Source organism: Balaenoptera physalus (assembly GCF_965194825.1).
Source record: "Balaenoptera physalus genome assembly, chromosome: 20".
In the NCBI taxonomy this organism is placed as follows: Eukaryota; Metazoa; Chordata; class Mammalia; order Artiodactyla; family Balaenopteridae; genus Balaenoptera; species Balaenoptera physalus.
This window is the reverse complement of record NC_138901.1, coordinates 5,676,428-5,703,126: the sequence shown is the minus strand read 5'-3', so window position 1 is coordinate 5,703,126 and position 26,699 is coordinate 5,676,428. Positions and strand designations below refer to the sequence as shown.

The 26,699-nt window shown below is 54.9% G+C and overlaps 1 protein-coding gene across 2 annotated transcripts; it reads left to right on the top strand.

Annotated features, from left to right (window-relative positions):
* The first annotated feature begins 2,771 nt into the window (after positions 1-2,771).
* CDC42EP4 (CDC42 effector protein 4) lies at positions 2,772-24,911 on the top strand. Of its 2 annotated transcripts, none has more exons than XM_082439862.1 (2): positions 2,772-2,900; positions 22,099-24,911. In XM_082439862.1, the coding sequence occupies exon 2, from the start codon at positions 22,214-22,216 to the stop codon at positions 23,303-23,305; it is 1,092 nt and encodes a 363-aa protein (XP_082295988.1). In that variant the 5' UTR covers positions 2,772-2,900; positions 22,099-22,213; the 3' UTR covers positions 23,306-24,911. The 2 variants fall into 2 exon arrangements, with proteins under 2 accessions (XP_082295988.1, XP_082295989.1); XM_082439863.1 differs by lacking the exon at positions 2,772-2,900 and adding an exon at positions 3,658-3,903.
* The last annotated feature ends 1,788 nt before the right edge of the window (positions 24,912-26,699 follow it).

Below are 26,699 nucleotides of genomic sequence, written 5' to 3'. Positions count from 1 at the left end.
GATCCCATGGGGACAAGTTGTTTTATTCTCTAGGCGCACTGGCTGCCCCAGAGCCCTGACGTGTTAGTTCCTCTCAGGGTGGGTGAGGGGGTGGGTTCACCGTGCCTGGAGCCAGGGGCAACAGAGCCCCCAGAGGTGGCCTTTGCAGCACATAGTGGAGGGCCTCGCCCTGAGCCCCACGCCCTCTGCCAGTGGCCTGGTATCCTGGGGATTTTCCCAGGTTGCACTGCAGAGGTTGCCCAGGCCCCAAGAAAGGGCCCCAGGTGATTCCCAAGAACAGGGAACCAAGGCATGAAAGAGTCTCTGTCCAGAACAGTGGGAGTGAAGGGCCCAGGGAGGGGGCAGGGCCTCAGGTCACCAAGGGTCCACCCCAAACTGTGCTGACATCGGGGCCCTGGTGACACCCTGAGGTGTCCATCCAAGACCTTCTCATCTAACCTCGGGAGAAGGAAATTCAGGGGGTGGGGGACTCAGAATATCTGATATGGGAAGTCATAGAGCATTTGTGTGAGAAGGAGCCTTCCAGAAAGTGACAGGACCTGCCCCGCGTCATGCTTTATGGCAAACACCAGACCAGAGTGAGTGAGGTCTTCCAATTCCTCTATAAGGGAACAGGATTAACCAACATAACTGACCCTGCTAGGGTTGGGGCCAAATTATGCGAACCAAAATGCTCAGAACCCTAGCGTTCTAGTGTTCACGGAGGCTGGGATGTGTGTGTTTGGGGTGGGTGGACGGCTGTGGGAAGGCAGGCCCGGGCAGCTGCGAGGATCACGCACGCCCAAGTCCCATGGGCAGGTCCCAGCAGCTAGAACAGGCAGAGACACACGTCCCGGCCTAAAGGCTTATAGGTCAAGTTCCACCAAAGGTGCAGTTAAGACCTCAAATCCTTCTCCAAAGTCAGGGGCTTGGAACTTGCCAGAAATTTCAAAGTAGGTATTCAAGCTTCAAGTTTTCCATTTTGTTAGTTTCCTCTGATTATCTGTAGGCAGCTCTAGTCTGAAAGCTCGAAGCAGAACTTAGCCTCAGCAAAGGCCACTCGAATTTCACAGAACTGGGATTCCAACCATGAGAAAATTAGCACTTTGTTTTTATTTAATTTTTTTAATTGAAGTATAGTTGATTTACAATGTTGTGTTAGTTTCAGGAGTATAGCAAAATGTTTCAGATATATATATATATATATATATATATATATATATATATTTTCAGATTCTTTTCCCATATAGGTTATTACAAATATTGAGTATAGTTCCCTGTGCTATATAGTAGGTCCTTGTTATCTATTTTATATATAGTAGTGTGTATATGTTACTCCCAAATTCCTAATTTATTCTTCCCGGCACTTTCTTTCAATCAAGCCTCCCTGCCAGTGTGCTAGCAATGCAGTGGTGACCAGTCTCTAGAAGCATCTACTGAGCTCCTTCCTGGAGCAGCCTGTAACCACTGAGGGCATCCTGAGGGCAGGGATTGGACTTAATTCACCTTTATCACCAAGGCAAACTTCAATGAATGTTCAATGTTTGTGGAAGGAGCCTCAGATGCAAAGCATTGAATTCGAATAAGGAGTGAAGAATTACAAAGCCTTTGTCCTGGAGGTATGCTAAATTGATAATCTAATTGGGAAGGGCAAACCCCAGACACCTGTTAAAGGAGAACCAATTACTAACAGCTACACCTAAAGACAAAATAATTGGTTAACAATGGAGGGAAAGAGAAGGGGTGGGGGGAGGTGCCTCAGAGAATCAGGAAAGTTTTTGGGGACAGATAAGACTTCAGCTTTGATTTCAGGTGGAAGGGACCTCAGACACCAGCAATGGGGGAGGGTTTACTGGGAGCCCTGTCCGGGAAGGTACCAGCCCAAAGGGACCCACTGAGGGGTCCCATTGAAGGTCAGTGGGAGGGAGTCTGGTGGCCTCTGCCACCCGGATCCCCTTCTCTTAAAATAAAAACCCAGGTGAGGGAGCTGCTAACAGCTAGGGAGCTTTCACTTTGTGCTGTGTACTCTCCTGGGCCACTTTATTAGTAACGATCATTTACCAATGGAAGTTATTCCTCTAAAAAGATTCTCATAGGATTCAGGCCGCGGGCCTCAGGAGTGCATCGTCCTTGAGGTTCACTTGGAGCGGAACTCAGTTTGGGAGGCTATTCAGGAGGCAAGGGACACAGACGTGGGAAAGCAGGAGAATCAAAGACAGGTCACCCGGCCCAAACCCTTCTTACACCCACTCCGGGCCTGGTCTCGGGGCCCGGCTCCTCCCCCCATCTCGTTTCCAGTTAAGAGCCCGGGATGGAATCCACGACCCAGGCGGCGCCGACCCTGGGGGCTTCCATCTCCCTAGTCCTGGGTCGGGGAGGGACGGAGCAGAAACGCCCCGGGGCGGGGGCTATTGTTGTCTGGTCACTGCTCGGAAGGGGGAAGACCTTCAGGAGGGTCTCGTGCTAGGCCCCCAGGGGGAGTCGCGCCCCTGACCCCGTGGCCCCAGGTTGGGAGTGGGGGAATCAGGGCCGGAGCGCAGCCAGGCGGGGGCGCCCCGGGTCGCCCCGGGGCCCCACCGGCCCGGGTCCAGGCTGGCCTCCCGGCCCGAACCGCCCCACACGAAGATCTCGGGGTCTCGGGCTTTCTGATTTGAACCGCGGAGGCCGAGCGGCCCGGCTGAGGTTCCCAACCGCCATTGGCTGCGGCGGCGCGGTGACATCAGCGCGGAGGGGCGCGGGAGGGAGGGCGCGGGAGGAGCCTGGAAGGGGAGTGTCCGAGAGGCTCCCAGCCCCGAAAGCCCGAGAGCCGGAGGGAAACCGACGCCGCGCGGACATGGGCCGCCAGCCCCGGCGCCTCGCGGAGCCCACGGAGGGGAGAGCGCAGCCGCGCCGGCCCGGCGCTCGCGTCTCTGCGGACCCAGGTAGGCGAAGGGCACCCGCTTCTGGCCGTGACAGCCACCTGCGCCCTGCGGGGCCTGGGTGGGCTCGGTTGGGGGACCTCGAGTCCCCATAGGGAGCAGAGCGGATTGGAAAAACCGCGATAGGGGCGGTGGGGAGGGGAGCGGGGCAGAGCTCCCCACTCCTGCGCCCGCCCCGTGTGGCAGGGCTGGGGCCCGGGCGCGTGCGGGGCGGCCCGGGTGTCTGGGGCCGGGGCCACGCACCCTGTGTCCGCGCAGAGCGGGGCTGGGGAGGACGGGGTGGCAGAGAGTCCGGCGAAAGCCCGCTCCCAATCGACTTCCTCTCCCCAGACTGGGATTCGCCGGTGCCGCCCCGGGCGCTGCTGGGGGTGGGGATGAGGGTGCGGTGGGACGGGGGACCCGGCTTTTATCGTTCCACCCCTTTGCCCGGGTGTGTGTCGCTGGGGGCAGGAGCGCAGCCCTCGGCGGCGCGCGGCCCGCGGTCTCCCCGAGGGGGGCGTGAGTGCACAGAGTACTCCATGAATAAGAATCGGATTATTCGTCAGTAGTGGCGGAGGCGTGTACACTAGCTCTCGTACGCGCGCTGCAGCACACGCCGCCCAATGTCACCGGGCCGGGGAGAAGAGGGGCGCAGAGCTGCCTGGAAAGGGAACGGCCGAGGGAACAAATGCTCCCTCCCTCCCCGCCCGGCCCCCGCCCCGCGCGCCCGCCTCCTCGGGAGACCCGGAGGCCGAGGCGGGGGGAGGCCGAGGCGCCGACCGGCGGGGTGGGGCCGCTTCCGAGCCCGGGAGGGGGCTACGCGCGGGACCCGGCGGAGCGCTCCCGGCCTGGCCACGAACCGGGAGCGGTCGGTTAATGATTTAATCGCCCGCTTGGGGCGGTGGAACTGGGATCGGCCGTCTCTAGCTCCGCCCCCTCCCTGGAGCGCCCCCCATCGGGGGCACAAAACTGCCCCCCTGCCCGGGCCGCGTCCCGGTGAGCCACTCTGCGGGCCGGGCCGCCGCCGGTGAGTGCTGAGCGGGCGTCCGGAGCGAGGGCTGGAGGGCCGAGGCTAGGCGGGCTTCCTGGGGGAGGCCGGAGCCTGAGCCGGGGCGTGTGAGCGTGCGCGTGTGCGTGCGTGCGTGTGCGTGCGTGTGTGTGTGAGTGAGAGTGAGACTGGGGGAGGGGTGCTCTCTGCTAACTCAAGCCAGATTCCTTGTTTCCCGATGAGACGCCGCAGCCTGCGCTTTGGAAGTTTTCTTTTTCTCCCCGGGAGAATGGAGGGGAAATACAATGCTTTTTCTTTCCTTCTTGCAGCCCCTTGCAATCTGACAGGCTCCCACGTCCCTGGGCTGCGTCCACAGTGCCTGTTCTTTGCTCTCTATCTGAGCGGTTGAACGGGGCAAGGGTCCCTGAGCTGTGTGAAGCCCCCTGCTCCTCTTTAGGGTGTTTGGGTGCTGGGGGGGCGGCAGGAGTCTCCCTCATCCTTACCCCCAGAGGCCATCTGGACCAGAGCAAGCTCTCCCCATCCAGCCCGCGTAAACAATGAGGGGCCCGGTTACAGGAGGGCCTCCAGCAATGCAACTTCTTTTGCACAGTCTGGGTTTCTAATAACTCCCCACCCCCTCGGCCCCCTTTCTGAGGCCGGGGTGGAGGAGGGGACCACCGGCAGGATGGACTGAATTTTAAGAGAACAAAGAACAGGGCACAAAGGAAGGGGGAAGCCGAGCTGTGGATTTCCCCCAGGAATGGGGAGTTTGCTGGACCGGGGCTGGACTCAGCCAAGCCTCTAGGGGGCCCCAGGGCTCCCGAAGCCGTCATGGGGCACCCACTCGTGACTTGGGAGGCTCCATCCCTGGGGGGAAGCTAGGACCCTGTGTGAGTCTGGGGGTGCCTGTGGGTTCCAGCTTACATCAGCTGCCCTGTGTGCGCTGCCATGTGATTGACCGATGAGTGTGGTTTATCTCCTCCGAACTTGGAGTCTGCCCCTCTAGTCCTTGGGGACAGCTGCTCCTTCCTACAAACGGGGGGTTCGGTGAGCCTTGCGAGATACCCAAGCGGGTTCTCCTGGTCTTCCCAAGGATCCCGGTGACCCCTGCAGGGACTGAAAATAAGCCAGTGGTTTGGGGTCTCAGCCCCTCTGCCGTCTCCCTGAGTTCCTGGAGCCCCTGCTCACTGATGACCCGTAGCTCCCGTGACACTCCGTAGCTCAGGCCTGGACTTGGAGCATTCCTTCCGTTTTTCTGGGATTCCCACCTTTCTCTTTCTTGACGCCCCTCTTCCATTTCCCTCTCATTTCTCTTACCCCCGCCCACTCACCGATGCTCATTGCAGTCCGATGTACGGACACACCCAGCCTGCTTCTGTCCTGCTGCCTCTCGGAACCCAACGGTGCAGCCCTCACAGGACTGGAGACGAGGGAGCCCCCAGCACGGGAGAGTCGAGTCTACAAAGTGGGGAGGTGGGGATGGGCAGATGTTGACCTGGCAGAGGGCTCGTAGACCCTTCTTCGCACGCCAGGAACTTTCCCAGCAGGGCCTCGGGTTGGCTCTGGTTCAGGGATCCTACCCGCCTCCACCTTTGGAGTGGTTGATTGATTTCTGCGGCCAGGACAGGCTGTGCCCAGGTGTGGCAGGCAAGGTGTTCGCAGCTGGCCACCCCTCTATCGCCCTCTTCCCTGCCCCCTGTCCTCTGATTTGGAAGGTGGGAATGGACACGGCTCAGAGGCCGGAACAGCCAGACTCGCTGTCGGGCTGTGACTCCAGCCTCCTGTGGCTGAAGCTTCCACAGACTCAGAGGATCTTGTCCCTGTGGGAGGAGGGAGGAGTCTTTCCCTTGGAGGAACAGGATCTGGGCTGATGCCAGAGATAAGGCTTGGGGGCGGAGGGAGAGGGGTTGAGCAATCTGGCCCTGGAAGCTGAGAGAGCCGACCCGGGCCTCGGCCTTCTGACCTATGTACTGGAGGCTTTTCCTCAACCTTGGGAAAAGGAACCGAGCCCTGGACCCTTCTGGCAGAGTGTCCTGAGGGCCAGCACCTCGGGGGTGCTCCGGAAGGCTGGGCCCCTGCCAGCCTGCTCTGGACAGGGAACTGGGGTGCGGGATTGTGCCGGGAGGGACTCGTGGGCATGACTGGACCTGGCTCTTTCTTGGCTTGCAGGGTGTCGTGAAGGAAGTTGAGCCACAAGCATCCCGCATTCCCACTCACTGTGTCCCTGAAGCTCTAGCTTAAAATACAAGGAGCCTTGGGCTTCCTTCCAGTAATGTACACCAGAGTCTTCCGCAGGCACTGCCAGCTTGCAGCTCAGGACTCCAGGCCAGGGTGGCAGCACCGACATCCAGAGCCCTCCTTTGCCAGCAACAGGGGCACTGGTGGTCTCCACTCAGCTTCCCAGACTGCAGAAGGGTCTCCCTTTTGGGCCAGGTGAGCACAGTTTGGGGTTACCCAGACTGTAAGAAACTGCTGGCATTTCCCCCTCATTCCTTCATCCCAGGGGCTGAGGGCATCTGAAAAGCCACAGTGCCAGGGCAAGAAAGATCCCTGGGGCTGTATTCAGGGACACCATCTCTTGCTCAGCCAGGGCTGCTCAGACCACCGTCTTCTGCCCTGGCCATCAGGGGTGACAGATGGTGTCAGCCAGGGCAGCCTCTAGCCTCCCTGGGAGAGTCTCTGGGTTCTTATACCTGCATCCAGGCAGTTCTTGGGGTAACTGAACTTGGTCTGCAGACCCCAGCTTCGGATCTCCCCGATGTGACAGTGAAGCCAGGCTCTGTGTTCCGGTGTCTGTTCCCTGCCCTTCCTTCCTCTCCACACTCAGGTTTCCACTCCCTGCAGCCCTTCTCTGTTCCTCAGAATGTTGCCCTTGGCCCTGAGGCATCAAAAGGAGCCCCTGTGTTCCCCCCACCCTTGGGGTTTAAGGCTCAATCAAATGGTGGGAGTAGAGAGCCAGAGGGAGCACAGAAGAAACTTAGGGCTGGCAGTACCATTTGCGGACACCTCTAGTGAGAATCAGGTTAGGTCCAAAGGACCAGGCTATATTTTATTGGGAGTTGATCATGTTGAGATTTTGTGCATTCTTTGTTGCTGGTAGCTCGTCCCCCAAATTCCCAAGTTTGCTAACCTACATCCTAGGGAGGAATGCGAGCGCTTTCTCTTTTCCCACCTCCACCTCATCCACCGTATTGAACTGAAATCCGAAAGAGCTGAAGTCCGAAGAAAAGCCAGGCTCCTCCTCCCGCATCTTTAAAAGGTTAAAGAAGAGAGAAGGGAAGGCAGATAGGGAAAGAGACCAAGTCTCGGGGCTGCTCGATCCCACTGCTGGTCTGGACTACTGTCTATAGCTGGGATTCGGAAACCCGGAGGACACCCCCTGCCCCGCCCCGCAACAGTTCATCTTGGGGCCCCCAGGGACTTTGAAAGGGGTCAGCCTGGGAGCCTTTTGGATTAGGTGTCCTCAGGTGACACTGAAGGTATGTGTCCTCTTTGAACTAGGGGGGTGACCGTGGCCAGAGTGTCACTGGGGATGCTGGAATTCTCCTACCTTTCAAGGTATAGGCAAAGGGCACCTGCTGAGAAAGAACACGTTATAGCATCATTTTCGCAGCAAACACGTTAAGAATGCTCGTCCCTTATGCATCCTTGTGTAAGGGCTTTACCTGTCTGTGTTAGCTTATTTAATCCTCACAATAGTTCTAGGAAGTACACGGTATTATCAATGGCTTTGAAAACTAATGAGGAAACCGAGGCACAGGTAACTTGCCCAGTGTGGCCCAGCCAGCTCGTGATCAGGGAGTCTGGCTCCAGGGTCCCCCAGGCTTGCACATTCCCATCCAGCAGGGTCAAGATGGAAATTCACCAGCCTGCTCCAGAGCAAGACCAGATGCACCTGGCTCCCTCTGGCGACCCACTCCTCAGCTGAGCGCTGTGCTTTCAGTAGGAGCGAAGTGAAACCAAACAAGGTTCGGGCCGATCTGATTTCAAGCCCTGCCTTCTGAGGCCCCAGGCAGGAGGGAGGAGCGGTGGGGCTCCCACCAGGCACCCCTTCCCTGGTTTCTGGCCAGGGGAACACACACACACACACACACACACACACACACACACACACACACACACACACACACACACACACACACACACACACACACACACACACACACACACACACACACACACACACACACACACACACACACACACACACACACACACACACACACACACACACACACACACACACACACACATCTCTAGGAAGAGCCCTGTAAACAAGCAAAGTTGCTGAATGCCCTTGAGCCACTGGCTCCTGGAGTCTTGGCTCCAGAGCTGTCGCTTCCTGTCACTCCCAGGTCACAGATCACTCCTTTCCCTCCGGAGCTGTTGTAACTCCTGAGTAGTGAGGAGGGCTTTCTCCGTCCCCATCCAAAGCCTTCACTGCCATCCCTCCTGCTGCTTTCCTTCCTCTGGCCCAGAAGCACAGGGTTCTGGGATGAAGAGGGAGCTGGATGCAAGGACAAAGATGGCGGAGCAGAGTGGAGAGAATGGCCCATTCCCAGCCCAGGACGAGCAGGGGTTCCCAACAGGATGGACTTCCTGGGGGGGGCGCCCGTGGTCTATATTTCGCAGCGTTTATCTGTACTTGCCCTGGAGTGTGGGAGAGCCCAGACTCAGGATATTTTAACCCAAATGCTATGCAAAAGTGTTTGCCCCGTGGATGTTCATGCACCCATAACTTTCATCAGATCTTAGAGTCCAGCGCCCCAGTGATGCTTATGACACTCCCCTGATACACCTTTCGGTAAAGTGGGAAAAGCTCAGGGTTCAGAATCAGGCAGACTTCAACGGCTCTGTCCTTAGCAGCTGTGTGACTCGGGTGAAGCATTTCACTCTAAGCCTTAGTTTTCTTGTCTGCAAGATGGGGATGATGATGGTAACTCCAGGGGATTGTTGGGAAGAGTACATGTGATAAAGTCCTTCGAATGCCTAGGACAGAGTTATTACTTGCCCCGCAAAAGGCAGTTTAATCAAAATGAAGCAGCTAGCTTGGTACAGAGTAAAGGCTCAATGAGGTTCATTCCCTTTCTCATACTTCCTCTGTGACCCATGGTCCAGGGAGGTCCCTGAGCTCCATGGGTAGGATCTAAGATATCATTTCCCACTCTTTAAGCTAGACTGGACATTATATTTTCCAGCAATCAAAGGGTAAATTAATTATCCAAGCTACAGTGTGTTTTTCCCACAACTCAGCCTGTCTAAGTGACTGGTATCATTTTCCTAAAACCGTAAGAACTGTAACTTCTCTGAGATGGTTGAGAATTTCTGCATGAATCCAGTGGTGAGTATCATGATTAACATAAATACCCCTAGAACAGCACCACTATCAAGAGGACTATAAAGCCAGGCACATAAAGAACTTTTAAGTTTTCTAGTAACCACATTTTTAAAAACTACAGACAGGTGAAATCAATTTTAATATGCTTAATTTAAGCCAGTGTGTCAAAAATACTGTCATTTCACCATGTAATCATAAAAAAATTAATGAGATATTTTACATTATTCTTTCATACAAGGCCTTCAAAAATCCAGTGTATATTTTACAACTATAGCACATCTCAATTTGGAGGCTAAATTTTATAAATAACCAGAATTTGGATTTCCTAAAATGTACAGCTAAAAAGGTAGATTCACACACTCAAGGTGTTTTAAACATACTTCAGGGGCTTCCCTGGTGGCGCAGTGGTTGAGAATCTGCCTGCCAATGCAGGGGACACGGGTTCAAGCCCTGGTCTGGGAAGATCCCACATGCCACGGAGCAGCTGGGCCTGTGAGCCACAATTACTGAGCCTGCGCGTCTGGAGCCTGTGCTCCGCAACAAGAGAGGCCGCGATAGTGAGAGGCCCGCGCACCACGATGAAGAATGGCCCCCGCTTGCCACAACTAGAGAAAGCCCTTGCCCAGAAACGAAATAAATAAATAAATAAAATTAAAAGAAAAAAACTCATTAAAAAAAAAAACGCAACATACTTCAGTTTTCCAATAACTGAATCAAGCATTAAATTTTCATTTAAAATAATTAAAATGAAAGAAAATTTAAAAATTCAGTTCCTTGGTGGCACTAAAAATATTCCAAGCATTCAACAGCCTGATGTGATTAGTGACTACTGTGTTGGATGACTTAGGTTTTGAACAGCACTGTAAATGCCAGGAACAGAGATCCTCATTGTCAGTAGTAGTATTCAACATTATGTTGGCAAGTGTAGCAAATTTAACGAGATAAGAATGAGGAATGGGGGAGGCAGAATTATTAGTTGCAGATGATGGGCTGGTCTACTTGCAAAGCCCGAAAGATTTAATTATATGGTTGATTAGGGTGTGTAAGATAGTACAAGCTTAGTACGGTGGCCATTAAAGAGAGATAAATCTTATTTATTTTTTCTTATACATTTATTTATTTATTTATGGCTGCATTGGGTCTTCAGTGCTGCGTGCAGGCTTTTTTCTAGTTGCGGCGAGCAGGGGCTACACTTTCTTGTGGTGCAAGGGCTTCTCATTGTGGTGGCTTCTCTTGTTGCGGAGCATGGGCTCTAGGCACATGGGCTTCAGTAGTTGTGGCACGAGGGCTCAGTAGTTGTGGCTCGCGGGCTCTAGAGCGCAGGCTCAGTAGTTGTGGCGCACAGGCTTAGTTGCTCCGCGGCATGTGGGATCTTCCCAGACCAGGGTTTGAACCCGTGTCCTCTGCATTGGCAGGCGGATTCTTAACCACTGCGCCACCAGGGAAGCCCGAGATATAAATTTTAAAATTGTAGCTTTCCCATATGCCAGCTACAACCAGTCAGAAGATATAGCTACATAAAATGCACAGGGTACAAAACGCTTTCATAACGAGAGGCCATAAAATAACTCAGAATAAACTTGACAAGACGTGTGTAAGGCTTGTAGGAAGAAAACCCACAAAATTTAATGGAGAATGTCTAAAAGACTTGAATAAATGGATATGAAGGCATGATGTTGTGATAAAGTCACTTCTTCCCAAATTAATTTATTGTTTGCTTTCAATGCCAATGTAATTCCGTCAGGATTTCTTTTGGAACTTAATAAAATGTTTCTAAAGTCCATCTGGAAGACTAACTGCATTAGAAAAGACAAGACATTTTCAGAGAAAAGTTAGTGTAGGGATATTATTCTACTAGATACTCAAAACATATTTTACAGAGTTGACAGTATAGACCTGGTTTAAGAATAAACAGAGATCAATAAGCAGAAAAGGAAGTCTGGAGAAACCGTGGGAAGTATCTATATATATCTGATGAAGGTAGCATTTGATTCTTTACTCATATTTTATAGCAGTTTTATACAGAACCAGTAACTATACTGTTATATTTTAATTTCTTATAAAATTGTGGGTCATTTAAAATAGATAAGCCACAGACATCTTTGTATTTCCTTTTAGTATTTTTTCTCCATGAGTAGTTTTTCATTGTTACCTTACCTAGTCGTTTTAGAAGAAGTGAATATTTTCATAAAACTCGGGAGTGGGGAAGGTCTTTGCTTCATAGTAGTAAAGCCAGAAATTGTAAAACAGATTTGACCGTGTAAAAATTAATAAGCACTCTATGGAAAAGAAAACAACAAAATCACCACATTGAAAATGGGCATATGATACATTTGCAGAGATATTTGCAAAATATAGTCAACATTTTTTTTTTTAATAATATGATGAAAGCTTTTATTATTTATTTATTTATTTATTTATTTATTGGCTGTGCTGGGTCTTCGTTTCTATGCGAGGGCTTTCTCTAGTTGCGGCAAGCGGGCGCCACTCTTCATCGCGGTGCGCAGGCCTCTCACTGTCGCGGCCTCTCTTGTTGCGGAGCACAGGCTCCAGACGCGCAGGCTCAGTAATTGTGGCTCACGGGCCCAGTTGCTCCGCGGCATGTGGGATCCTCCCAGACCAGGGCTCGAACCCGTGTCCCCTGCATTGGCAGGCGGATTCTCAACCACTGCGCCACCAGTCAACATGTTTAAGAGCCTTCATATTTAAAGTCATACAAATCCATTGGAAAAGGTGAAGCCTCCTCGCCCCCGCCCAAAAAATGTGCTGAAGCCTTCAACAAGCAATTCACAGGGGAGATAGTATTTTTTTGAAACGCTCACCCTCTTTAGTAACAGAAGAAATGAAAATTATAAGTTTGAGGGTGGTGGTGATTGTGGTTTTGTTGTTTTCAATTCAGCTGAGGACACAGTAACGCCTGTTACTGGACACCATCATCCTGTGTTGGTTAGACTGTGACTTGGTAAAACCTTCTGGAGAACAAGTTAAGAAGGAGAAACAAAAGTAATTTTACTCACTTATAAGTAGGTATCCTCTGGAAATAAGGACTTGGACAGACTTAGCTGGAAGGCTATTTGTTACAGCGTTTGAACAAAACTGAAACAACCTAGCATTCATCAGTGGTCTGCTGGATGTAAAACTGAGGCTATTAGGTCTTAATCTAAAATAGTGTAGCATTATTTATGAACATGTAACGATTTTCACTCAAACGTGAACAATGGTTGGCTTTATTCATCCCTCTACAATGGAAAGTGCTGCTTGTATTAAAAAAGAGGGAACGTGTCTAAATCAGCACAATCCCAGAGAAGTAGCACACAAGTCCCTTATATAATTTACGGTTTGAATAGATAACATTTTAGAAAGTAAAAAGAGATAGGTGAAATGAACACTTTCTTTAACCCAGCATATTCCAAATATTATCATTTTAACAATATTTAAAAATGAGCTATTTTGCATTCTCTTTCAAGTCGAAGCCTTTGAAGTCCAGTGTATATTTTACCCTTTAGCGCATGTCAACTTGGACGTTTCAAGTCCTCCATTTTGGGGGCACATTTCAAGTGCGCCGTGGCCGCCTCGGGCTGGGGGCTGCCACATTGGACGGTGTAGGCGTACATTATTTAATCACCCCTAGAGAGCGGCAGAAGAGTGGGCCTCGTTAAGTTCTGTAGCTCACCCTGTGAGCCCCGCTCCGACAAGAGCCCAGTGTCCTGATTACCTGGAGTGAGTTCATCCCCCCTCCCCCACCCAGCAATACTCCTCTCCCGCCCCCCCAACAGGGATGCCTGGACAATGGACATTGGCTTGCTGCTGTGGAAAGCATGTAGTGAGATTGGGGCTTTGTTCACTTTCCCTTCCCCGGGATCTGCCCGAGTGTGGCTGAACAGGGGCACCCTTGGGCCAATGAGCCCAAGGTCTAGATCGGCTGGCAGGCAGGGAGGGTGGAGATCTTGTGTAAGGAGGAGGCATCCGAACCGTCCCTGGGAGCAGGTCTCTGATGCGGGAGTCAGTCAAGTGAGTCTTGGTCCCAAGGTCTTATCTTAGATGAACAGCCTCCCTAATCCCACCCTACCCCCATCCCTCCGTCCATTGCATGTTCTCAGCTGCGGACATCCGAATAAGCCAGAGAGCATCACCTCATACAGAAAAGCTTGTGTTCCAAGGTCTGCCAGAAATGGGCTCACACCACCATTTAGTAGCTGGGAGAGTGAGCGAGGGCATTCGCTCCGTCTGAGCCTCCGTTTCTCTTTACGATGGAGGCAATCGTGACACCCTCCTTGCAGGGTCAGAGGCACAAATTTAACACTGTCGCCGCACAATGCCTGGCGTGCAGCAGGCACCCAATAAATGAGAACTGCTGACAGCACTGCTAGTTCTGCATTACTGGTGGTCAGCCAGTGGCTGGAGCGTGGGGGTGTCCTTGTGTGACCCCGCCGCTTCTCCTTTCCTCTGCTCTTTTGTAGCCATCAGGAGAGCTGAGGTGGGGCGGTGGAAGCAGCAGAGACCGAACCTTCACCTGCCCAGGGTACCACTGGGGGATGGCCATGTGGGAGGCTGGCCTCCAGCTTAGGGCTTCAGTGTCGCTGGAAATTGGCCAGTCTCCGGGGAGGGGGTGTGGGGATGGGTATTTTGCATCTGCTCAGTTGCGGAGGCTCAAGCAGCAGCTGTTGGGAAGCTGGTTCTTTTGGGGGGGTCCTAAGCTCCCTATTTCCCCTGCCACCAGGTTTTATAATAGATTGCCTACTTTCTCTTCCCAAACAACTTAAAAATAAAACGAGGATGTGATAAACTTGTCCATCTGGGGTAGATGCAGATTTAGGGGGACGGGAGAGAAAGAGAACAGACCTCGATGGGAGATTTTTCGATATGAGAGTGTGTGGTCTGAGCCCCGCGCTCCCCCGCCCGGCCCCCACCTGGCGCCTTGTATGGGCTGCAGCTGCTGGACCCTGAGAACTTGAGAGTTTAAAGCTGGTTTGGAAATTAAGATTTTTTTTCCTTAAGCCTTTGATGCTTTGGGATTTTTACTACTATTATTATCCAAACAGCACTACCACATTAAAGGAAACTCAAAAAGAAAAAAGCCTGATTTCCTCTCAAGCCTGACATCACTCCTGAATTTCTCTGCCTGCCCTTTTGCCTTTATTCGTGAATGCGTATGTGTGTGTAGTTTGTGATCACTGTGTGTAAACAAGCCTAAATTCTGCCTTTTTTCCTTCCACTTGATGTCGTTTGGTAAACAGTTTTCCATGTCCTGCGTGGTCTTCATAGACCCTGCTTTTCATGCCTGCAGGATAATCTGTTGAGTTAATGGCTCCTAGTTTTCTCAACCATTTTCTGCTTGTTGGGTGTTAGGTTGTTTCCAGTCTCTTGCTATTATGAATAAGGCTTCAGTGACTGTCTGTGTTAGGGACTTTTTTCTGCTTTGAGATAGTTCCATAGGGTAGGTTTCCCACTGCGGGCACGCCTGAATCATTCTTGACTGAAAGCCTGTTCAAAGAACCTGCCGTAATTGCCGATGCCCCAAGATCACCCTGTCCTGGGACCATTGTCTCTGAGCAGCCTTTGATCCCTGTTTTTTCTTTTCTTTTTAAATTAATTTATTTTTTATTTATTTATTTTTGGCTGTGTTGGGTCTTTGTTGCTGCGCACGGGCTTTCTCTAGTTGCGGCGAGCAGGGGCTACTCTTCGTCGCAGTGCTTGGGCTTCTCATTGCGGTGGCTCCTCTTGTTGCGGATCACAGGCTCTAGGCGCGCGGGCTTCAGTAGTTGTGGCACATGGGCTCAGTAGTTGTGGCTCGTGGGCTCTAGAGCGCAAGCGCAGTAGTTGTGGTACATGGGCTTAGTTGCTCCGCAGCATGTGGAATCTTCCCGGACCAGGGCTCGAACCCATGTCCCCTGCACTGGCAGGTGGATTCTTAACCACTGCGCCACCAGGGAAGCCCCGGTCCCTGGTTTTGTACCACTCTCCCTGCCTGGTGGCCCCTAGTACCTGCTGTTCAGTGGGAGGGAAGTCCTTCCCCTCCCCTTTCCAAGCTCAATGCCACCAAGATGGTAACAGACACAAGAAGGTCTAGCCCGGTGCCTGGCAGTGAGTCAACCCCCATGGTATCTGCAAAGGACCTTTAGAGATTGGGAGACAGGGGACCTGGGCACCGGTGCCATCTGGGCCCCTCACCAGCTCCTTGGCCTTGGGCAAGTACTTTTCTCCACCCCAGTAGCCCAGTCAAGGCCACCGGGCTGGATAATCTCTGGGTGTCCTCTGTCTCAGTCTTAGGAATCTCTGAAGTTGAAGGCAACGTGGATGCCTCCGTGGGAGTCACGTGACATTATGGGTACCGTATTGTGACACCCGGAGGGGTGTGCAAAAAAATCCACTGACATGTGAGAAGAAAACACCAGAACTTCTATTTCATATATTGACTTTCTTTAAAAGAAGGAAAGCTAAAACATATTCGTTGCTGCATGGATTGACAATAGCCATGTATATAAGCTATAAAAGATATACGTGTGTGTGTGCATAAATTACACGCTCCCTGTTTTGATGTGTGGAGGCCCCCGTGCTTTGGGTCCTGCGGGGCTATTTTAGTGGCTGGAGCCCGGGTGTGGGAATAAAGCCTTCCATCCATGACCCAGGGCAAATCTCTGAATTTATCCTCTCCATCTCTGAGTGTGGTTGCTCCACACCCAGGTATTTTAAGGCGATATTTGACACAGATACACAAGTAGTACAGGAGTTATAATAGTGATATTTCACGTTTCTATCCTGGGCTCTTTTTTTTTTTTTTTTTTTTAATTGTGGATATTCAGGCTCAGATTATTTTAAGACGGTGCTTCCTACCATCCTGGTGCAAAAGGGCACACTTTCAGATATGAGAGGGCTTGTGACAGTGTTAGTGAAGGAACTAAAAGATTCCAAATATACTAAAGTCAGCTAAAAATAACCACACAGCCCCCACTGAAGTTCCTCCTGTTCTGTGTAACAGTGTGCATCAAAGCACCCACAGTTCTCATCCTTTCCCTCTGCTGCCCATCAGCTGTTGGAATGAAACAGTCTTCCCCTTTCTCTGGGACTCCTTATCTTCACAGGATAAGGCTGGGGAGCATTCCAGAAAGCGCTGGATCTTTCTCTGGCAACAGAAGCCAGAGCCCCTAACCTCTTACAGGGCATCGTGGCCTGCGTCGCGCTGCGTTTCTTGCACAATCCCCTGCAGCCTGTTGTTCCAGCTGACACATGTTGTGTAGCAGAATGCTTCTCCCGTTTTGGCAAAGTCAAGTTCTTGCTGGTGGCAGAAAGTTGGTTGCACCCCGAGGGAAAGGTCCCTGGCCTGCCGGGTGAGACGCACCCCTGGCAGAGGACTCCTGGGCTCGAGCTCCCCTTTGAGTCTGCCCTCCCTCTCCTCCCCTATCCGGGCCCTCAGCTCCTGGTGTCTCCACCTCCAAAACCTGCCCCGGATGTGCCCCACTCTGTCCATCTCCTTAACCACACCCTCGTCCTGGCCCCCATCCTCTTTGCCCTGAATTCTTGCTTCCCCTCCTCCGTGCCTCCAATCCAGCCACTGCCATGGGAACCTCCAAACACACAGATGGGATGGCTTCCTGCTTAGGGAGGTTTCCTTTGGTACCTAGAACGCCATCCAAACTCCGGCCTGGGCTTCCTGGGAGGGCCCTGTGTGACCTGACCCCTGGGTTTTCATTCCGTTCCTCAAACGCAAGCTTGTTCCCACCTCAGGGCCTTTGCACATGCTGTTCCGCTGCCGGCATGTTCTTGGCATGCCTGGTTCCTTCTCATCACTCGGTTCTCAGAAGGGCCTCCCACAGCCCATAACTCCCACGCTGACTCTCCCTTGTTTCCCCCTTGACCCTGAGGACTACAAGATACCGTTTTATTCGCATGTTTACAGCCCCGTCGCCCACCCACCCACGCTCACACCACAAGCGTGCCCAGGAAGGCTGGGCTTGTCCGCCTCGTTATTTTCACTGCTCTGTCTCCAGGGCCCAGAAGAGTTATGGGAAAATTGGTGGGTGTGCAGTAAGTCAGTGAGTGAGTGAATGAATGAATGAATGAATAAGGGAACGAAGCCACTTGTATCCAATCCAAGCCACGACTGAAGTCATCGTGTCAAATGCCACGTTGCTGGGGGCTGGAATCGGACGGGATGGGTGGTGAGAAGGGGACGTGGTGAGGGAGGGGCTGGCTGCCCGGTGGCCGTGGCAGTGGGCATTGAAGCACGTGTGCTCTGTGTACCAGGTGAGCTTCCAGGTCAGCTGCACAGTGGGAGGCCTGCTTGGCTGCCCCGGGAGAGCTCAGGTCTGTCTGGGAGCTGCTGGGCTGGCTGAGGTGGGAGGGCAGTGCTCTCTGGACGGCCCGCCGGGGGTGGGGATGAGGGAGGGTCCAGGCCAGGGCTGTCCTCTCTCCCCAGAGCTGAGCTGAGCTGTGGGTGTGGTTACTGTCAATCCAGCCGGGGGCCTGGCCTTGTGGGGAGAGCTTCTCGCCCCTGGCTTACAGGAATGTTCTGTGGTCAGTGGGCCAAGGGTAGCGGAATCTGATTCCAGCAGAGGCTGGAGAGATGGGAGTTGCTGCTCCGTTTTCCCTTGCTCTGCCAGGAAAGGGGGATGTGGCTTCCGGGGTGGCGGGGTCAGGGAGTCCCGCCCAGGCGGGCTGTGGGGAGTGGCTGCCCTGTCATCTGGCGGCCTGTTTTAGCCACTTCCCCAGAGCTGAGTCACAGGGCTTAGCCACGCCCCCTCCCGAAGCCCGGCTCCCTATGGCCCGGTCCCTTCCCGGGTGGGTGCTCAGGGCCCCCCGAACGGCCCCCAGGACTGGCCCAGGGCACCTGCTCGCACTTGTACTCAGAGTTCCACCTCCTCACCCCCAAACTGCTCTCTGTTCAAAGCTTAGGGTGACAGTGTCATGAGGGTACCATAAAACCAAGGATTTAAAACAACCCCGTGAGTGAGCTCTTGCCAGTCCTGAAGCCTGGCCTGTCCAGCCTGAGCTCTAGCTGTAGGGCCCCAGGGCTGCTGCAGCCCCTCCTTGCTGGGCTGGGGGACCAGTGGGTGACTCCATCTGGGCCCCGACTCTCAGGACTCGGGACATTTTCATGCTGGATACTGAAGATGGTTTGGTTTTTCACAAGCCACAAAGCCTCGTTCCCACCCCCAGGGAGCGAGACCACAGACGGCAGATAAGCGCTGGCCGGACCTGCTCTACCTTCCTGGGCTGTGGGGCCGTGCAGGGGCCCAGGGACCTCCCTGCCGGCCCCTCTTATCCTGATCTCGAGCTCTACCCTCGAGGACGTGCCAGTGGTGGGGGCCCTTCTGTCCTGTAGCCGCGATGGCCAGGATGCCTGGTCCCTGCCGGTGGCCACAGGGGTCTGCACCATCTCTGCCGAGCCCTGGGTAGCTGGGCCTGCGGTTTCCCTTTCTGTTCTTTTTAATAAGCACTTAAAATCCGGGAAACCACAGCGCCTGACGCTTACTGGCTCTGGGGATTCCTGCCGTTGCTTTGAAACCCTTACGCAACTCTGGAACTTCATGTCACTGATCCCACAATTCGAATCCTTTACGTTCCCTCCCTCCCCTCCTTCCCTCCCTCCCTCTCTTTTTTTTTCCTTTCTTTTTTTCATTTTTCTTTCTTTCTTTTCTTTTTTTAAATTTGTTTGTTTTTCTGTTCACCTGGTGAATAGCATGTGTTTTATTTTCACATGTGCGCGCTCACTCCAGGGCAGGGTTTCTCAACCCAGGGCAGTTTTGCCCCCCAGGGGACACTTGGCACGTCTGGAGACATTTTGGTTGTCACAAGCAGGGGAGGCATGCTACTGGCATCTGGTACGTAGACGCCAGGGATGCAGCAGAACATCTTACAATGTGCAGGACGGCTCCCACAACAGAGAATTCTCTGGCTAAAAGGTGTCAGCAGTGTCAGAATCTGCTCCAGGGTAATACAGGAATCTTCTCGAGGCAGCGGCCAGGCTTCTCCTTTCTCTGGACTCTTACAGCCAGAAGTGGGAAGGGTAACTGACCGGAGATGCTACCCACCAAAGGCCAGAAAGAGGCCTGGCTTGGGGCAGAGAGAGCACTGGACCCGGAGACCAGCTTCCACCCCAGCTCTGCTCTTATGCACATAAATCTGGTTAAGTCACTTTGCTTCAGTGAACTTGTTTTCTCATCTGGAAAATGAAAGAGCTGAAGGACACAGGATTCTGTGACCAGAGCCAGGAGCTGAACTGCAGGCAGGTTGGAGATGTGGACCCTTTCTATTCTTGCTTCACTGCCCTGGTGGCAGCAGAAGCCCGAGGGATTCTCCACAACCAAGAGTGCCTTAGAAACCTGGTTTGATTTTCTTCTATGCCGAACGTGTCTGAGGCCGACTCACTCCATCCTCCTTTTCTCTTGTTTAGCCAAAGAGAGTTTTCCCCAACGTTGGCCTGAGAGCCCATGGCTGGCCCAGAGGGTCACATATGGTGACTGTCTCCTGGAGCAACGTGGAGGGGATGACCCTAAGGCCAGTACTTTTCACGTGTCTAGTTTAGGCGTCAGCAAACTATGGCCCAAATCTGGCCCACCACTTGTTTTTATATATAAAGTTTTATTGGGACACAGCCATGCCCATTTGTTTATATACGGTCTACTGCTGCTTTCCTACCACTGCGAAGATGGAGCTGAGCAGCTGCGACCGAGACCGTATCAGTCATGAAGCTGAGAATCTTTGCTGTCTGGACCTTTATGGAAAACGTTTGCCAAAACCTGGTCTAGCTGTTCCGTGTCTTAACTGTTTAGAAGTTAGATCCCAGGGCATGGGCAGGAGCGAGGGGCCAGGTCAGAGGTAGGGGGAGCGAACTTTCCAGAGGGTCTGGGGGGAAGGAGGGGAGTGAGGAGGGGGAGCCGACCGACTGTGGGGGTCATCTCGAGGCCTTTCGGAGCAGTCCTCACCTGACTCCGCCCAGCCGGGCTCACCTGTGTGGCAGGTGAGCCCCGGTGCCTGGCTCCCGCCACCCTCCCCTGCCCTGGAGTGACAAGCGCTGTGACTGCCTGGGAGTTGGGGGGGACCATCTGGCTGGGCATCAGCAGCAGGACAAGGAACAAAGAACGAGAGCGTGGGGAGGGGGTTAGAGGGCACAGAGAGGTCAGGCTGGGAGCGCTGGAGCCGGGCTGTAGGCTGAAGTGACCTTGTCCTTGGGCTCAGGAAGGCAGAAAGGGAGCAACCAAGGGGCTGGGGTGGAGGTGGGGGGTAGGAGGGAGGTGCTGACCTTTCAACAGGTGTTTGAGGACCGACTGTGCCATGCACTGCTGGACGGGATTCAGCGGCGACAGGCCCTTTGGAACCCTCCGGAAGCGCATAGTCCAGTGGGAAGATGACAGTCGAGCCGAGCCGGCAGTGGTAGAATGACAGAGCCAGTGCCTGCTGGGAGCAAGGACGTCCACAGTGCTGGGGGTCGGGCAGGAGGTGGTCGGGAGGTCTCACCCGGGCTAAAGCAGCTTTCCTGGAAGAAGTGACAGCTCAGCTGAGCCCTGGAAGACGTTGGGTGAGCCAGGTGACAGGTGTTCTAGCAGGGAGCTGTGCATGTCCAGCCCTGGAGCCCGGGAGACGGCAGCTCAGGGCCAGGGCGGACCGCAGGGGTAGGGGAGCAGCGAGGAGTGAGGCAGGGACTGGGTGTCCGATCGGGGGGTCTGCACTGGGGGGTCCTGGTCGGGTTTTGATTTAGCCAAAAGGTGAAGGATGGGAGAAGGGGAAGCAGGGCCAACTGGGATGTGGTGGCCTAGCTTAGGGCAGCATCGGGGGTGAGGAAGAAACCCGGTGGGACATCCTGGGTTGCCCTTGGCAATGGGGAGGATGGGCCTGGAATGCGGGGGCCGTTGAGAGCTGTGCTGTTAGCAGGACTGGTGGCCCAGGACCACCCCCTCACCCGCCAGCCTTGGTTAAGTCCCTGCACCCACCTCACCCCACTCTGCTCAGCCCTGTGCTGCTGGGTTTAGCACTGGGGGCTGGTTTGGCTTCAGCACTGGACTTCAACTTGGCCTTTGCCAGGAGCTGCGTGGGTGGTACCTGCCAGGAGATTTCAGAGGCTCTCCCGGCCTCCCTGCTGAAGTTCTTTGGCTCAGGTTAATCACCTGGGGGTCTGCGTTCCCAGGGCGCCTCGGCCATCTAGGGTTTAGTCTCTGCCTCCCTGCACCCCTAGTGACTGAAGACGCTGGGAGTTTCCCAGTCTTGGCCTCTGAGCGGCGGGGAGGGTGGATCCTTGGCAGAGAGCTCGGGGCTGCACTGTGGAGATGTCGCAGGCAGGAGCCTCACCGCGGGGCACCCACCAAGGGCTGGAGGGCCGGGGAGCTGGTTCTGTGGGTCCCGGCGGCTCCACCCGGTTCTGATTCAGAGAGCGAGCTGCCGCCCACGTCTGTGGAGGTGCCAGGCAGCGCCTCCCTGGGGCCTGTGCCGTCCTCTCCCTCCTCTAAGAACCGTGACTCAGATTGAGGTGTCCACTAACTCCACAGGGGCTGAGGTCAGGCAGCCGGAAGAACTAACTTACAGCGTGTCTCCGGACTGGTTGTTTGCTGGAGTCACGTCTCTCCCGGGTCGGCTGCCTGGAGCTGCCTGTGTACCTCTGCCTCTAGGGGCGTCCTGGTTGCGGGGTGCGGGAGGCATTGTCCTGTAGAAGAAGGCTCTCTCGCTCAAGTCTCAGGGAGCGCGTGCCTGTGGCTACTTGAACTCCAGAGAGCGCTGGCCTAACCGGAGAGCCTGTGCATGGGGAAATAGGCAGGGTTATGAAATTGACTGCCGGCTTATTTCACACAGTTTCATTTTGGTAGGAGAGCAGAGGTTTAAATAACAACAACCCCTGGGCAGATGGGCTTTTGTGCTGAGCGGACAGCCGGGTTAACCCTTTCCCTGCTGTTCTCTTCTTGCAGCCTTATGATCTCCTCCTTATCGCCCCCTCCACCCGCCGGACTTCAGATCTGACCTCAGATCCGCCTGCTGTCTCTGGAGGGGACCCCCTCCCCTCCCCTCCCCTCCCCCGGCAAGATGCCGATCCTCAAGCAGCTGGTGTCCAGCTCCGTGCACTCCAAGCGCCGCTCCCGAGTGGACCTCACGGCCGAGATGATCAGTGCCCCGCTGGGCGACTTCCGCCACACCATGCACGTGGGCCGGGCGGGGGACGCCTTTGGGGACACCTCCTTCCTCAACAGCAAGTCTGGGGAGCTGGACAGCGAGTCCGTGGACGAGCAGGCCGCGGCCTCCTCGTCCTCCAAGCGAGGCCTCCTGGCCCGGAAGTTCCGGGGCAGCAAGCGGTCACAGTCAGTGAGCAGGGGGGACCGGGAGCAGAGAGATGTGCTGGGCCCCCTGCGGGACTCGGCCCTGTTCGTCAAGAACGCCATGTCCCTGCCTCAGCTGAACGAGAAGGAGGCCGCCGAGAAGGGCTCCAGCAAGCTGCCCAAGAGCCTGTCCTCCAGCCCCGTGAGGAAGGCCAGCGGGGAGGGCGGCCCGGAGGAGGCGGTGCCTCGGCGGAATGGGGCCTCCGCCCCCCACTCCCCAGACCCCCTCCTCGACGAGCAGGCCTTCGGGGACCTGGCGGATCTGCCCGTGGTTCCCAAGGCCAGCTTCGGGCTGAAGCACGCCGAGTCCATCATGTCCTTCCACATCGACCTGGGGCCCTCCATGCTGGGCGACGTCCTCAGCATCATGGACAAGGCCGAGTGGGAACCGGAGGAGGAGGAGGAGGAGGAGGAGGAGGAAGAGGAGGAGGGGGAGGTCGGTTACCATGGTGACGAGGACCCAGCAGGCAGCCCCGCCCAGGCTCCCCCGACGACGGTGGCGGCAGCCCCGCCCCTGGCAAGGCAGGAAGGCGCGGGGGGCCCGGACCTGCCCGCGCTGCCCTCCCGCGCCCTGCAGGAGGAGGGCTGGGCGGCGGTGGCCCCCAGCCCCGGCTCGGCCCGCAGCGTGGGCAGTCACACCACACGGGACAGCAGCTCCCTGTCCAGCTGCACCTCGGGGGTCCTGGAGGAGCGCAGCCCCGCCTCCCGGGGGCCGGACCGGGCCCGGGCCGCTGTCCCGAGGCAGCCGGACCCCGAGTTCTCCTTCATGGACGAGGAGGAGGAGGACGAGATCCGGGTGTGAGGCCGGCCGGAGGTAGGGGCTCTTGGCTTTGTCTCCTCCCTGACCCCCGCCTCGCAAGGTCGGCCAAGAGCCTGGCTGCGGGCCACAGACAGACCCTGGACCTCACGGATGAGGGGCGCTGGCCGAGCCTGGGGGCCCACGGAGGACCTGGAGCTGGCTCGGGTGCCTGACTTCTTCGCACACCCTGCCCTGCCTGAGCTCGTAGGACAGGGCTGTGTTCTCGCAGCAGGAATCGGCTTTCCTCTCCCGGCCTCCAGCGGATGCCCGCTGTCAGCCTGAGTCCCTGCCACGTGCAGCGATAACAGGGCAGCCAGGGGCGGCCCAGGGGTGCCAGGGCTAAGGACACTTGACCTGCCTCTTTACTCCTGGCGTTTCTGTTGTGACCGGCGGTGGCCGCCGGAAGAAACGCCTGTGACAGGTCACAAGTCCCGGCCCCTCCCTCCTCCATCCCCAGCTCCTGCACGGGGAGCCCCTCGGAGGAAAGGCGGACCGAATGTGTACACTCAACGCGACCCCTTCCGCGGGGTGAGAACAGGATGCAGAACGGAAGGAAGGCCCCGGGGCATCTTGAGTTTTCAAGAGGGGGCCCTTGCAGGATCACACTAGGACAGGCTGCAGCCCTTGCTCAGTCCCTCTGGGTTTGTTTGTTCTTGTGTTTAAATCTTTTTAGAGCAGTACCAGCAACGGTGTTTGTAGACCCGCCACCAGAAGGAAAACGAATCCTTTTAGAAAACCTTTATACTAAGTGCTTCCAAACTTTATTTAGAACTGTATGGGGTGGAGGTCTGTGCGTGTCTGTCCTCGGCCCCCTCCCCCATAGCTATTAACAACAACAGGCAGCCAGTGTAGAAAATTTCTGGAAAATGATTATTAAAAGAAAATGTCATTCCTATGGGGGGATAAAACCTCTTTTGACTGGCTTGTTCCCTCCTCCACCGCAACCCCCGGACTGACTACTTCCCTTTCCTTTCTCAGGCCTCTGCCAGCAGAACCCCCTTCCCCACTTCTGAGTCAGTGGTCCTGAGGGTATAGGGTTGCCAGATTTAGCAACAAAACAAAACAAAAACCAGAATGCTGAGTTACATTAGAGTTTCAGGCATGCAAAGGATAATCTTTTAGTGTAAGTATGCCCCATGCCATATTTGTAATACACTCATGCTAAAAAATCAGTTGTTGTCTTTCTGAAATTCAGATTTCACTCTGCGCCCTTAGAACCCCACCCAAGGGGACTGAGTGGAGGTTGGGTGCGAGCCCCCAGGATTCACGGATGATGATTTTTCTGTCCTGGCAACAGGCTGACTCACCTTCTCCTGTCCCCTTGTAGCCAGTGGAGGGAGGGGGACGGACAGAACTGCCACAGGGTCCAGCCAGGGCTGGCGGCGGGTGTAGCTGCCCTAACCTCCTGAGTTTTGCCAGATCCGGACTCAGACACTACCTTAGTTCTTGAATTGGGTGCCCACTGGTTTCCTGCCATGCAGCCTCTGCCAGCTGCTGCCCTTGAAACCCATCTAGACAGCGGTCAGTTCCAGATTCTAAACTGTATATTTTTTTTTCTGTGAAAATGTTAAAACAGCAAGGAAACATTAAAATAAAAGGCCTTACAGCATGCCTGGTGTCTCTGTTTTTTGGGGAGGGGTGGATGGGGTGAGGGTGCGGATTCAGGGTGCTGGGGCTGCCCGAGCCCCGACGGCACTCGGGGGCCTGAGGTGGCTTCTCTGTCTCTTTGGGGCCCGCCCCTCCTGCACTGCTCTCCAGCTTCTGGAAGGACAACGCCTCTCGTGCCCATCAGCCTGGGCAGGCCCTTGGGGGCTCTGGGATTTGGTGTCCCGACTGCCACTCACCACTGGGGGCCCTCGGGCACTTTGTCACGCAGCCACTATGTGCCTCACCCTTCTTATCTGTTAAATGGGCGTTGTGCTGTTCTCACAGGGCTGGGCTGCAGACACAGTCACTGCCGTGGGGTTTGCCAAGTTTTTTTTGTTGTTTTTTTTTAATATTTATTTATTTATTTGGTTGCACCAGGTCTTAGTTGCAGCAGGCGGGCTCCTTAGTTTCAGCTCACCGGCTCCTTAGCTGCAGCACGTGGGCGCCTTAGTTGTGGCAGGCAGGCTCCTTAGTTGCGGTTCCAGGGCTCCTTTAGTTGCGGCTCGCCAGCTTCTTAGTTGGGGCACGCAGCCTCCTTAGTTGTGGCAGGCAAACTCTTAGTTGCGGCACGCGTGTGGGATCTAGTTCCCTGACCAGGGATCGAACCCGAGCGCCCTGCATTGGGAGCGCAGAGTCTTAATCCACTTGCCACCAGAGAAGTCCCCCAAGCTGTTATTAAACCGAGGGAGGTGCCTGACCCGCGTGGGGCTGCAGCCGGGAAAGGTGCCACCCTCCCTCCGCTCCTCCCTTTCACCATCTGACCTGGAGAATCAACTTACAGGGGGTGTGGTCTCCGTTCAGCCTCCGGGCCCTGGTAGGTGGACTCTGGTGTCCCCATTTTATAGCAGAGATGTGCTCCAGAGGCCACATGGCCACCTTCTCCAAAGTCACCGAGTGGCAGAGTCAGAACATTATGGATTCGAAACCCTTTCCACACAGGCACCTCAAAGCTTCATTACTTGGGGAAGTGAGGAGGGGGTGTGTCAGCCCTGGGTGGGACCCGGTGACCCCTCCAGCCCCTGGTCCAGCTCCTCCCTCACCCCTCCCCCTCTGACGTGGGCGCGTCTCTAAGGAGAGAACGTCTCTGCCCCTGAAGCCCCTTGTATGCCCTCCTTTTCACCGGGGGGCCCCAGTGCAGCTGAGTTCCAGGAAACCCTGCCCGTCCCCCGGGGAGAAATGTGGGCATATACTCATCCTCCTCCTGGGAAGCAATTAGAAGCATAATTAAAATGTCGCCCAGGTCCCTCTGTCCCTAGATTGGCTCATTAGAGGTAATGAGGGATGTGGCTAAGACAGAGTTATGAGTAGGTGGGGTGGTGGCCCCGGGGGAGGGAGGGGGGATGGGCACACACCCAAGCCCAGAGGGAGTGATGGGGTCCCCCAGCTCTGGGGGGAATGGAGAGAGAAATGCACTGTTCAGCAAGGCTCAGGGGGATGGTACCTGAGTGGGAGCTGTGCCTCCCAGACATATTGTACCCCCCACCCCCCATTCCACCCACATCCACTCACCCAGATTCTTGAGGGTCTGGGAACAGCCAGCCTCCCCAAGGCTGCAGACCTGCTTTTTGACTTGATGGGAAAGCACTAGCTGTTTAGGGAGACCCAGGGGCCGGCTGGACCCACACTTTGGGAGCGTGCTTTCTGACTGGGGGCTCAGTGGGCGCACCAGACAAGCGTGGGATAACCGGGCAGGACGAGCCTAGCCACCAACTCTAACCTTGGTTTGCTGTGTGGACTTGGGCCAGTTATT

Bases quoted from the DNA above. Each gene is read 5' to 3' on its own strand.
- CDC42EP4 (XM_082439862.1), top strand. From the start codon at position 22,214: ATGCCGATCCTCAAGCAGCTGGTGTCCAGCTCCGTGCACTCCAAGCGC.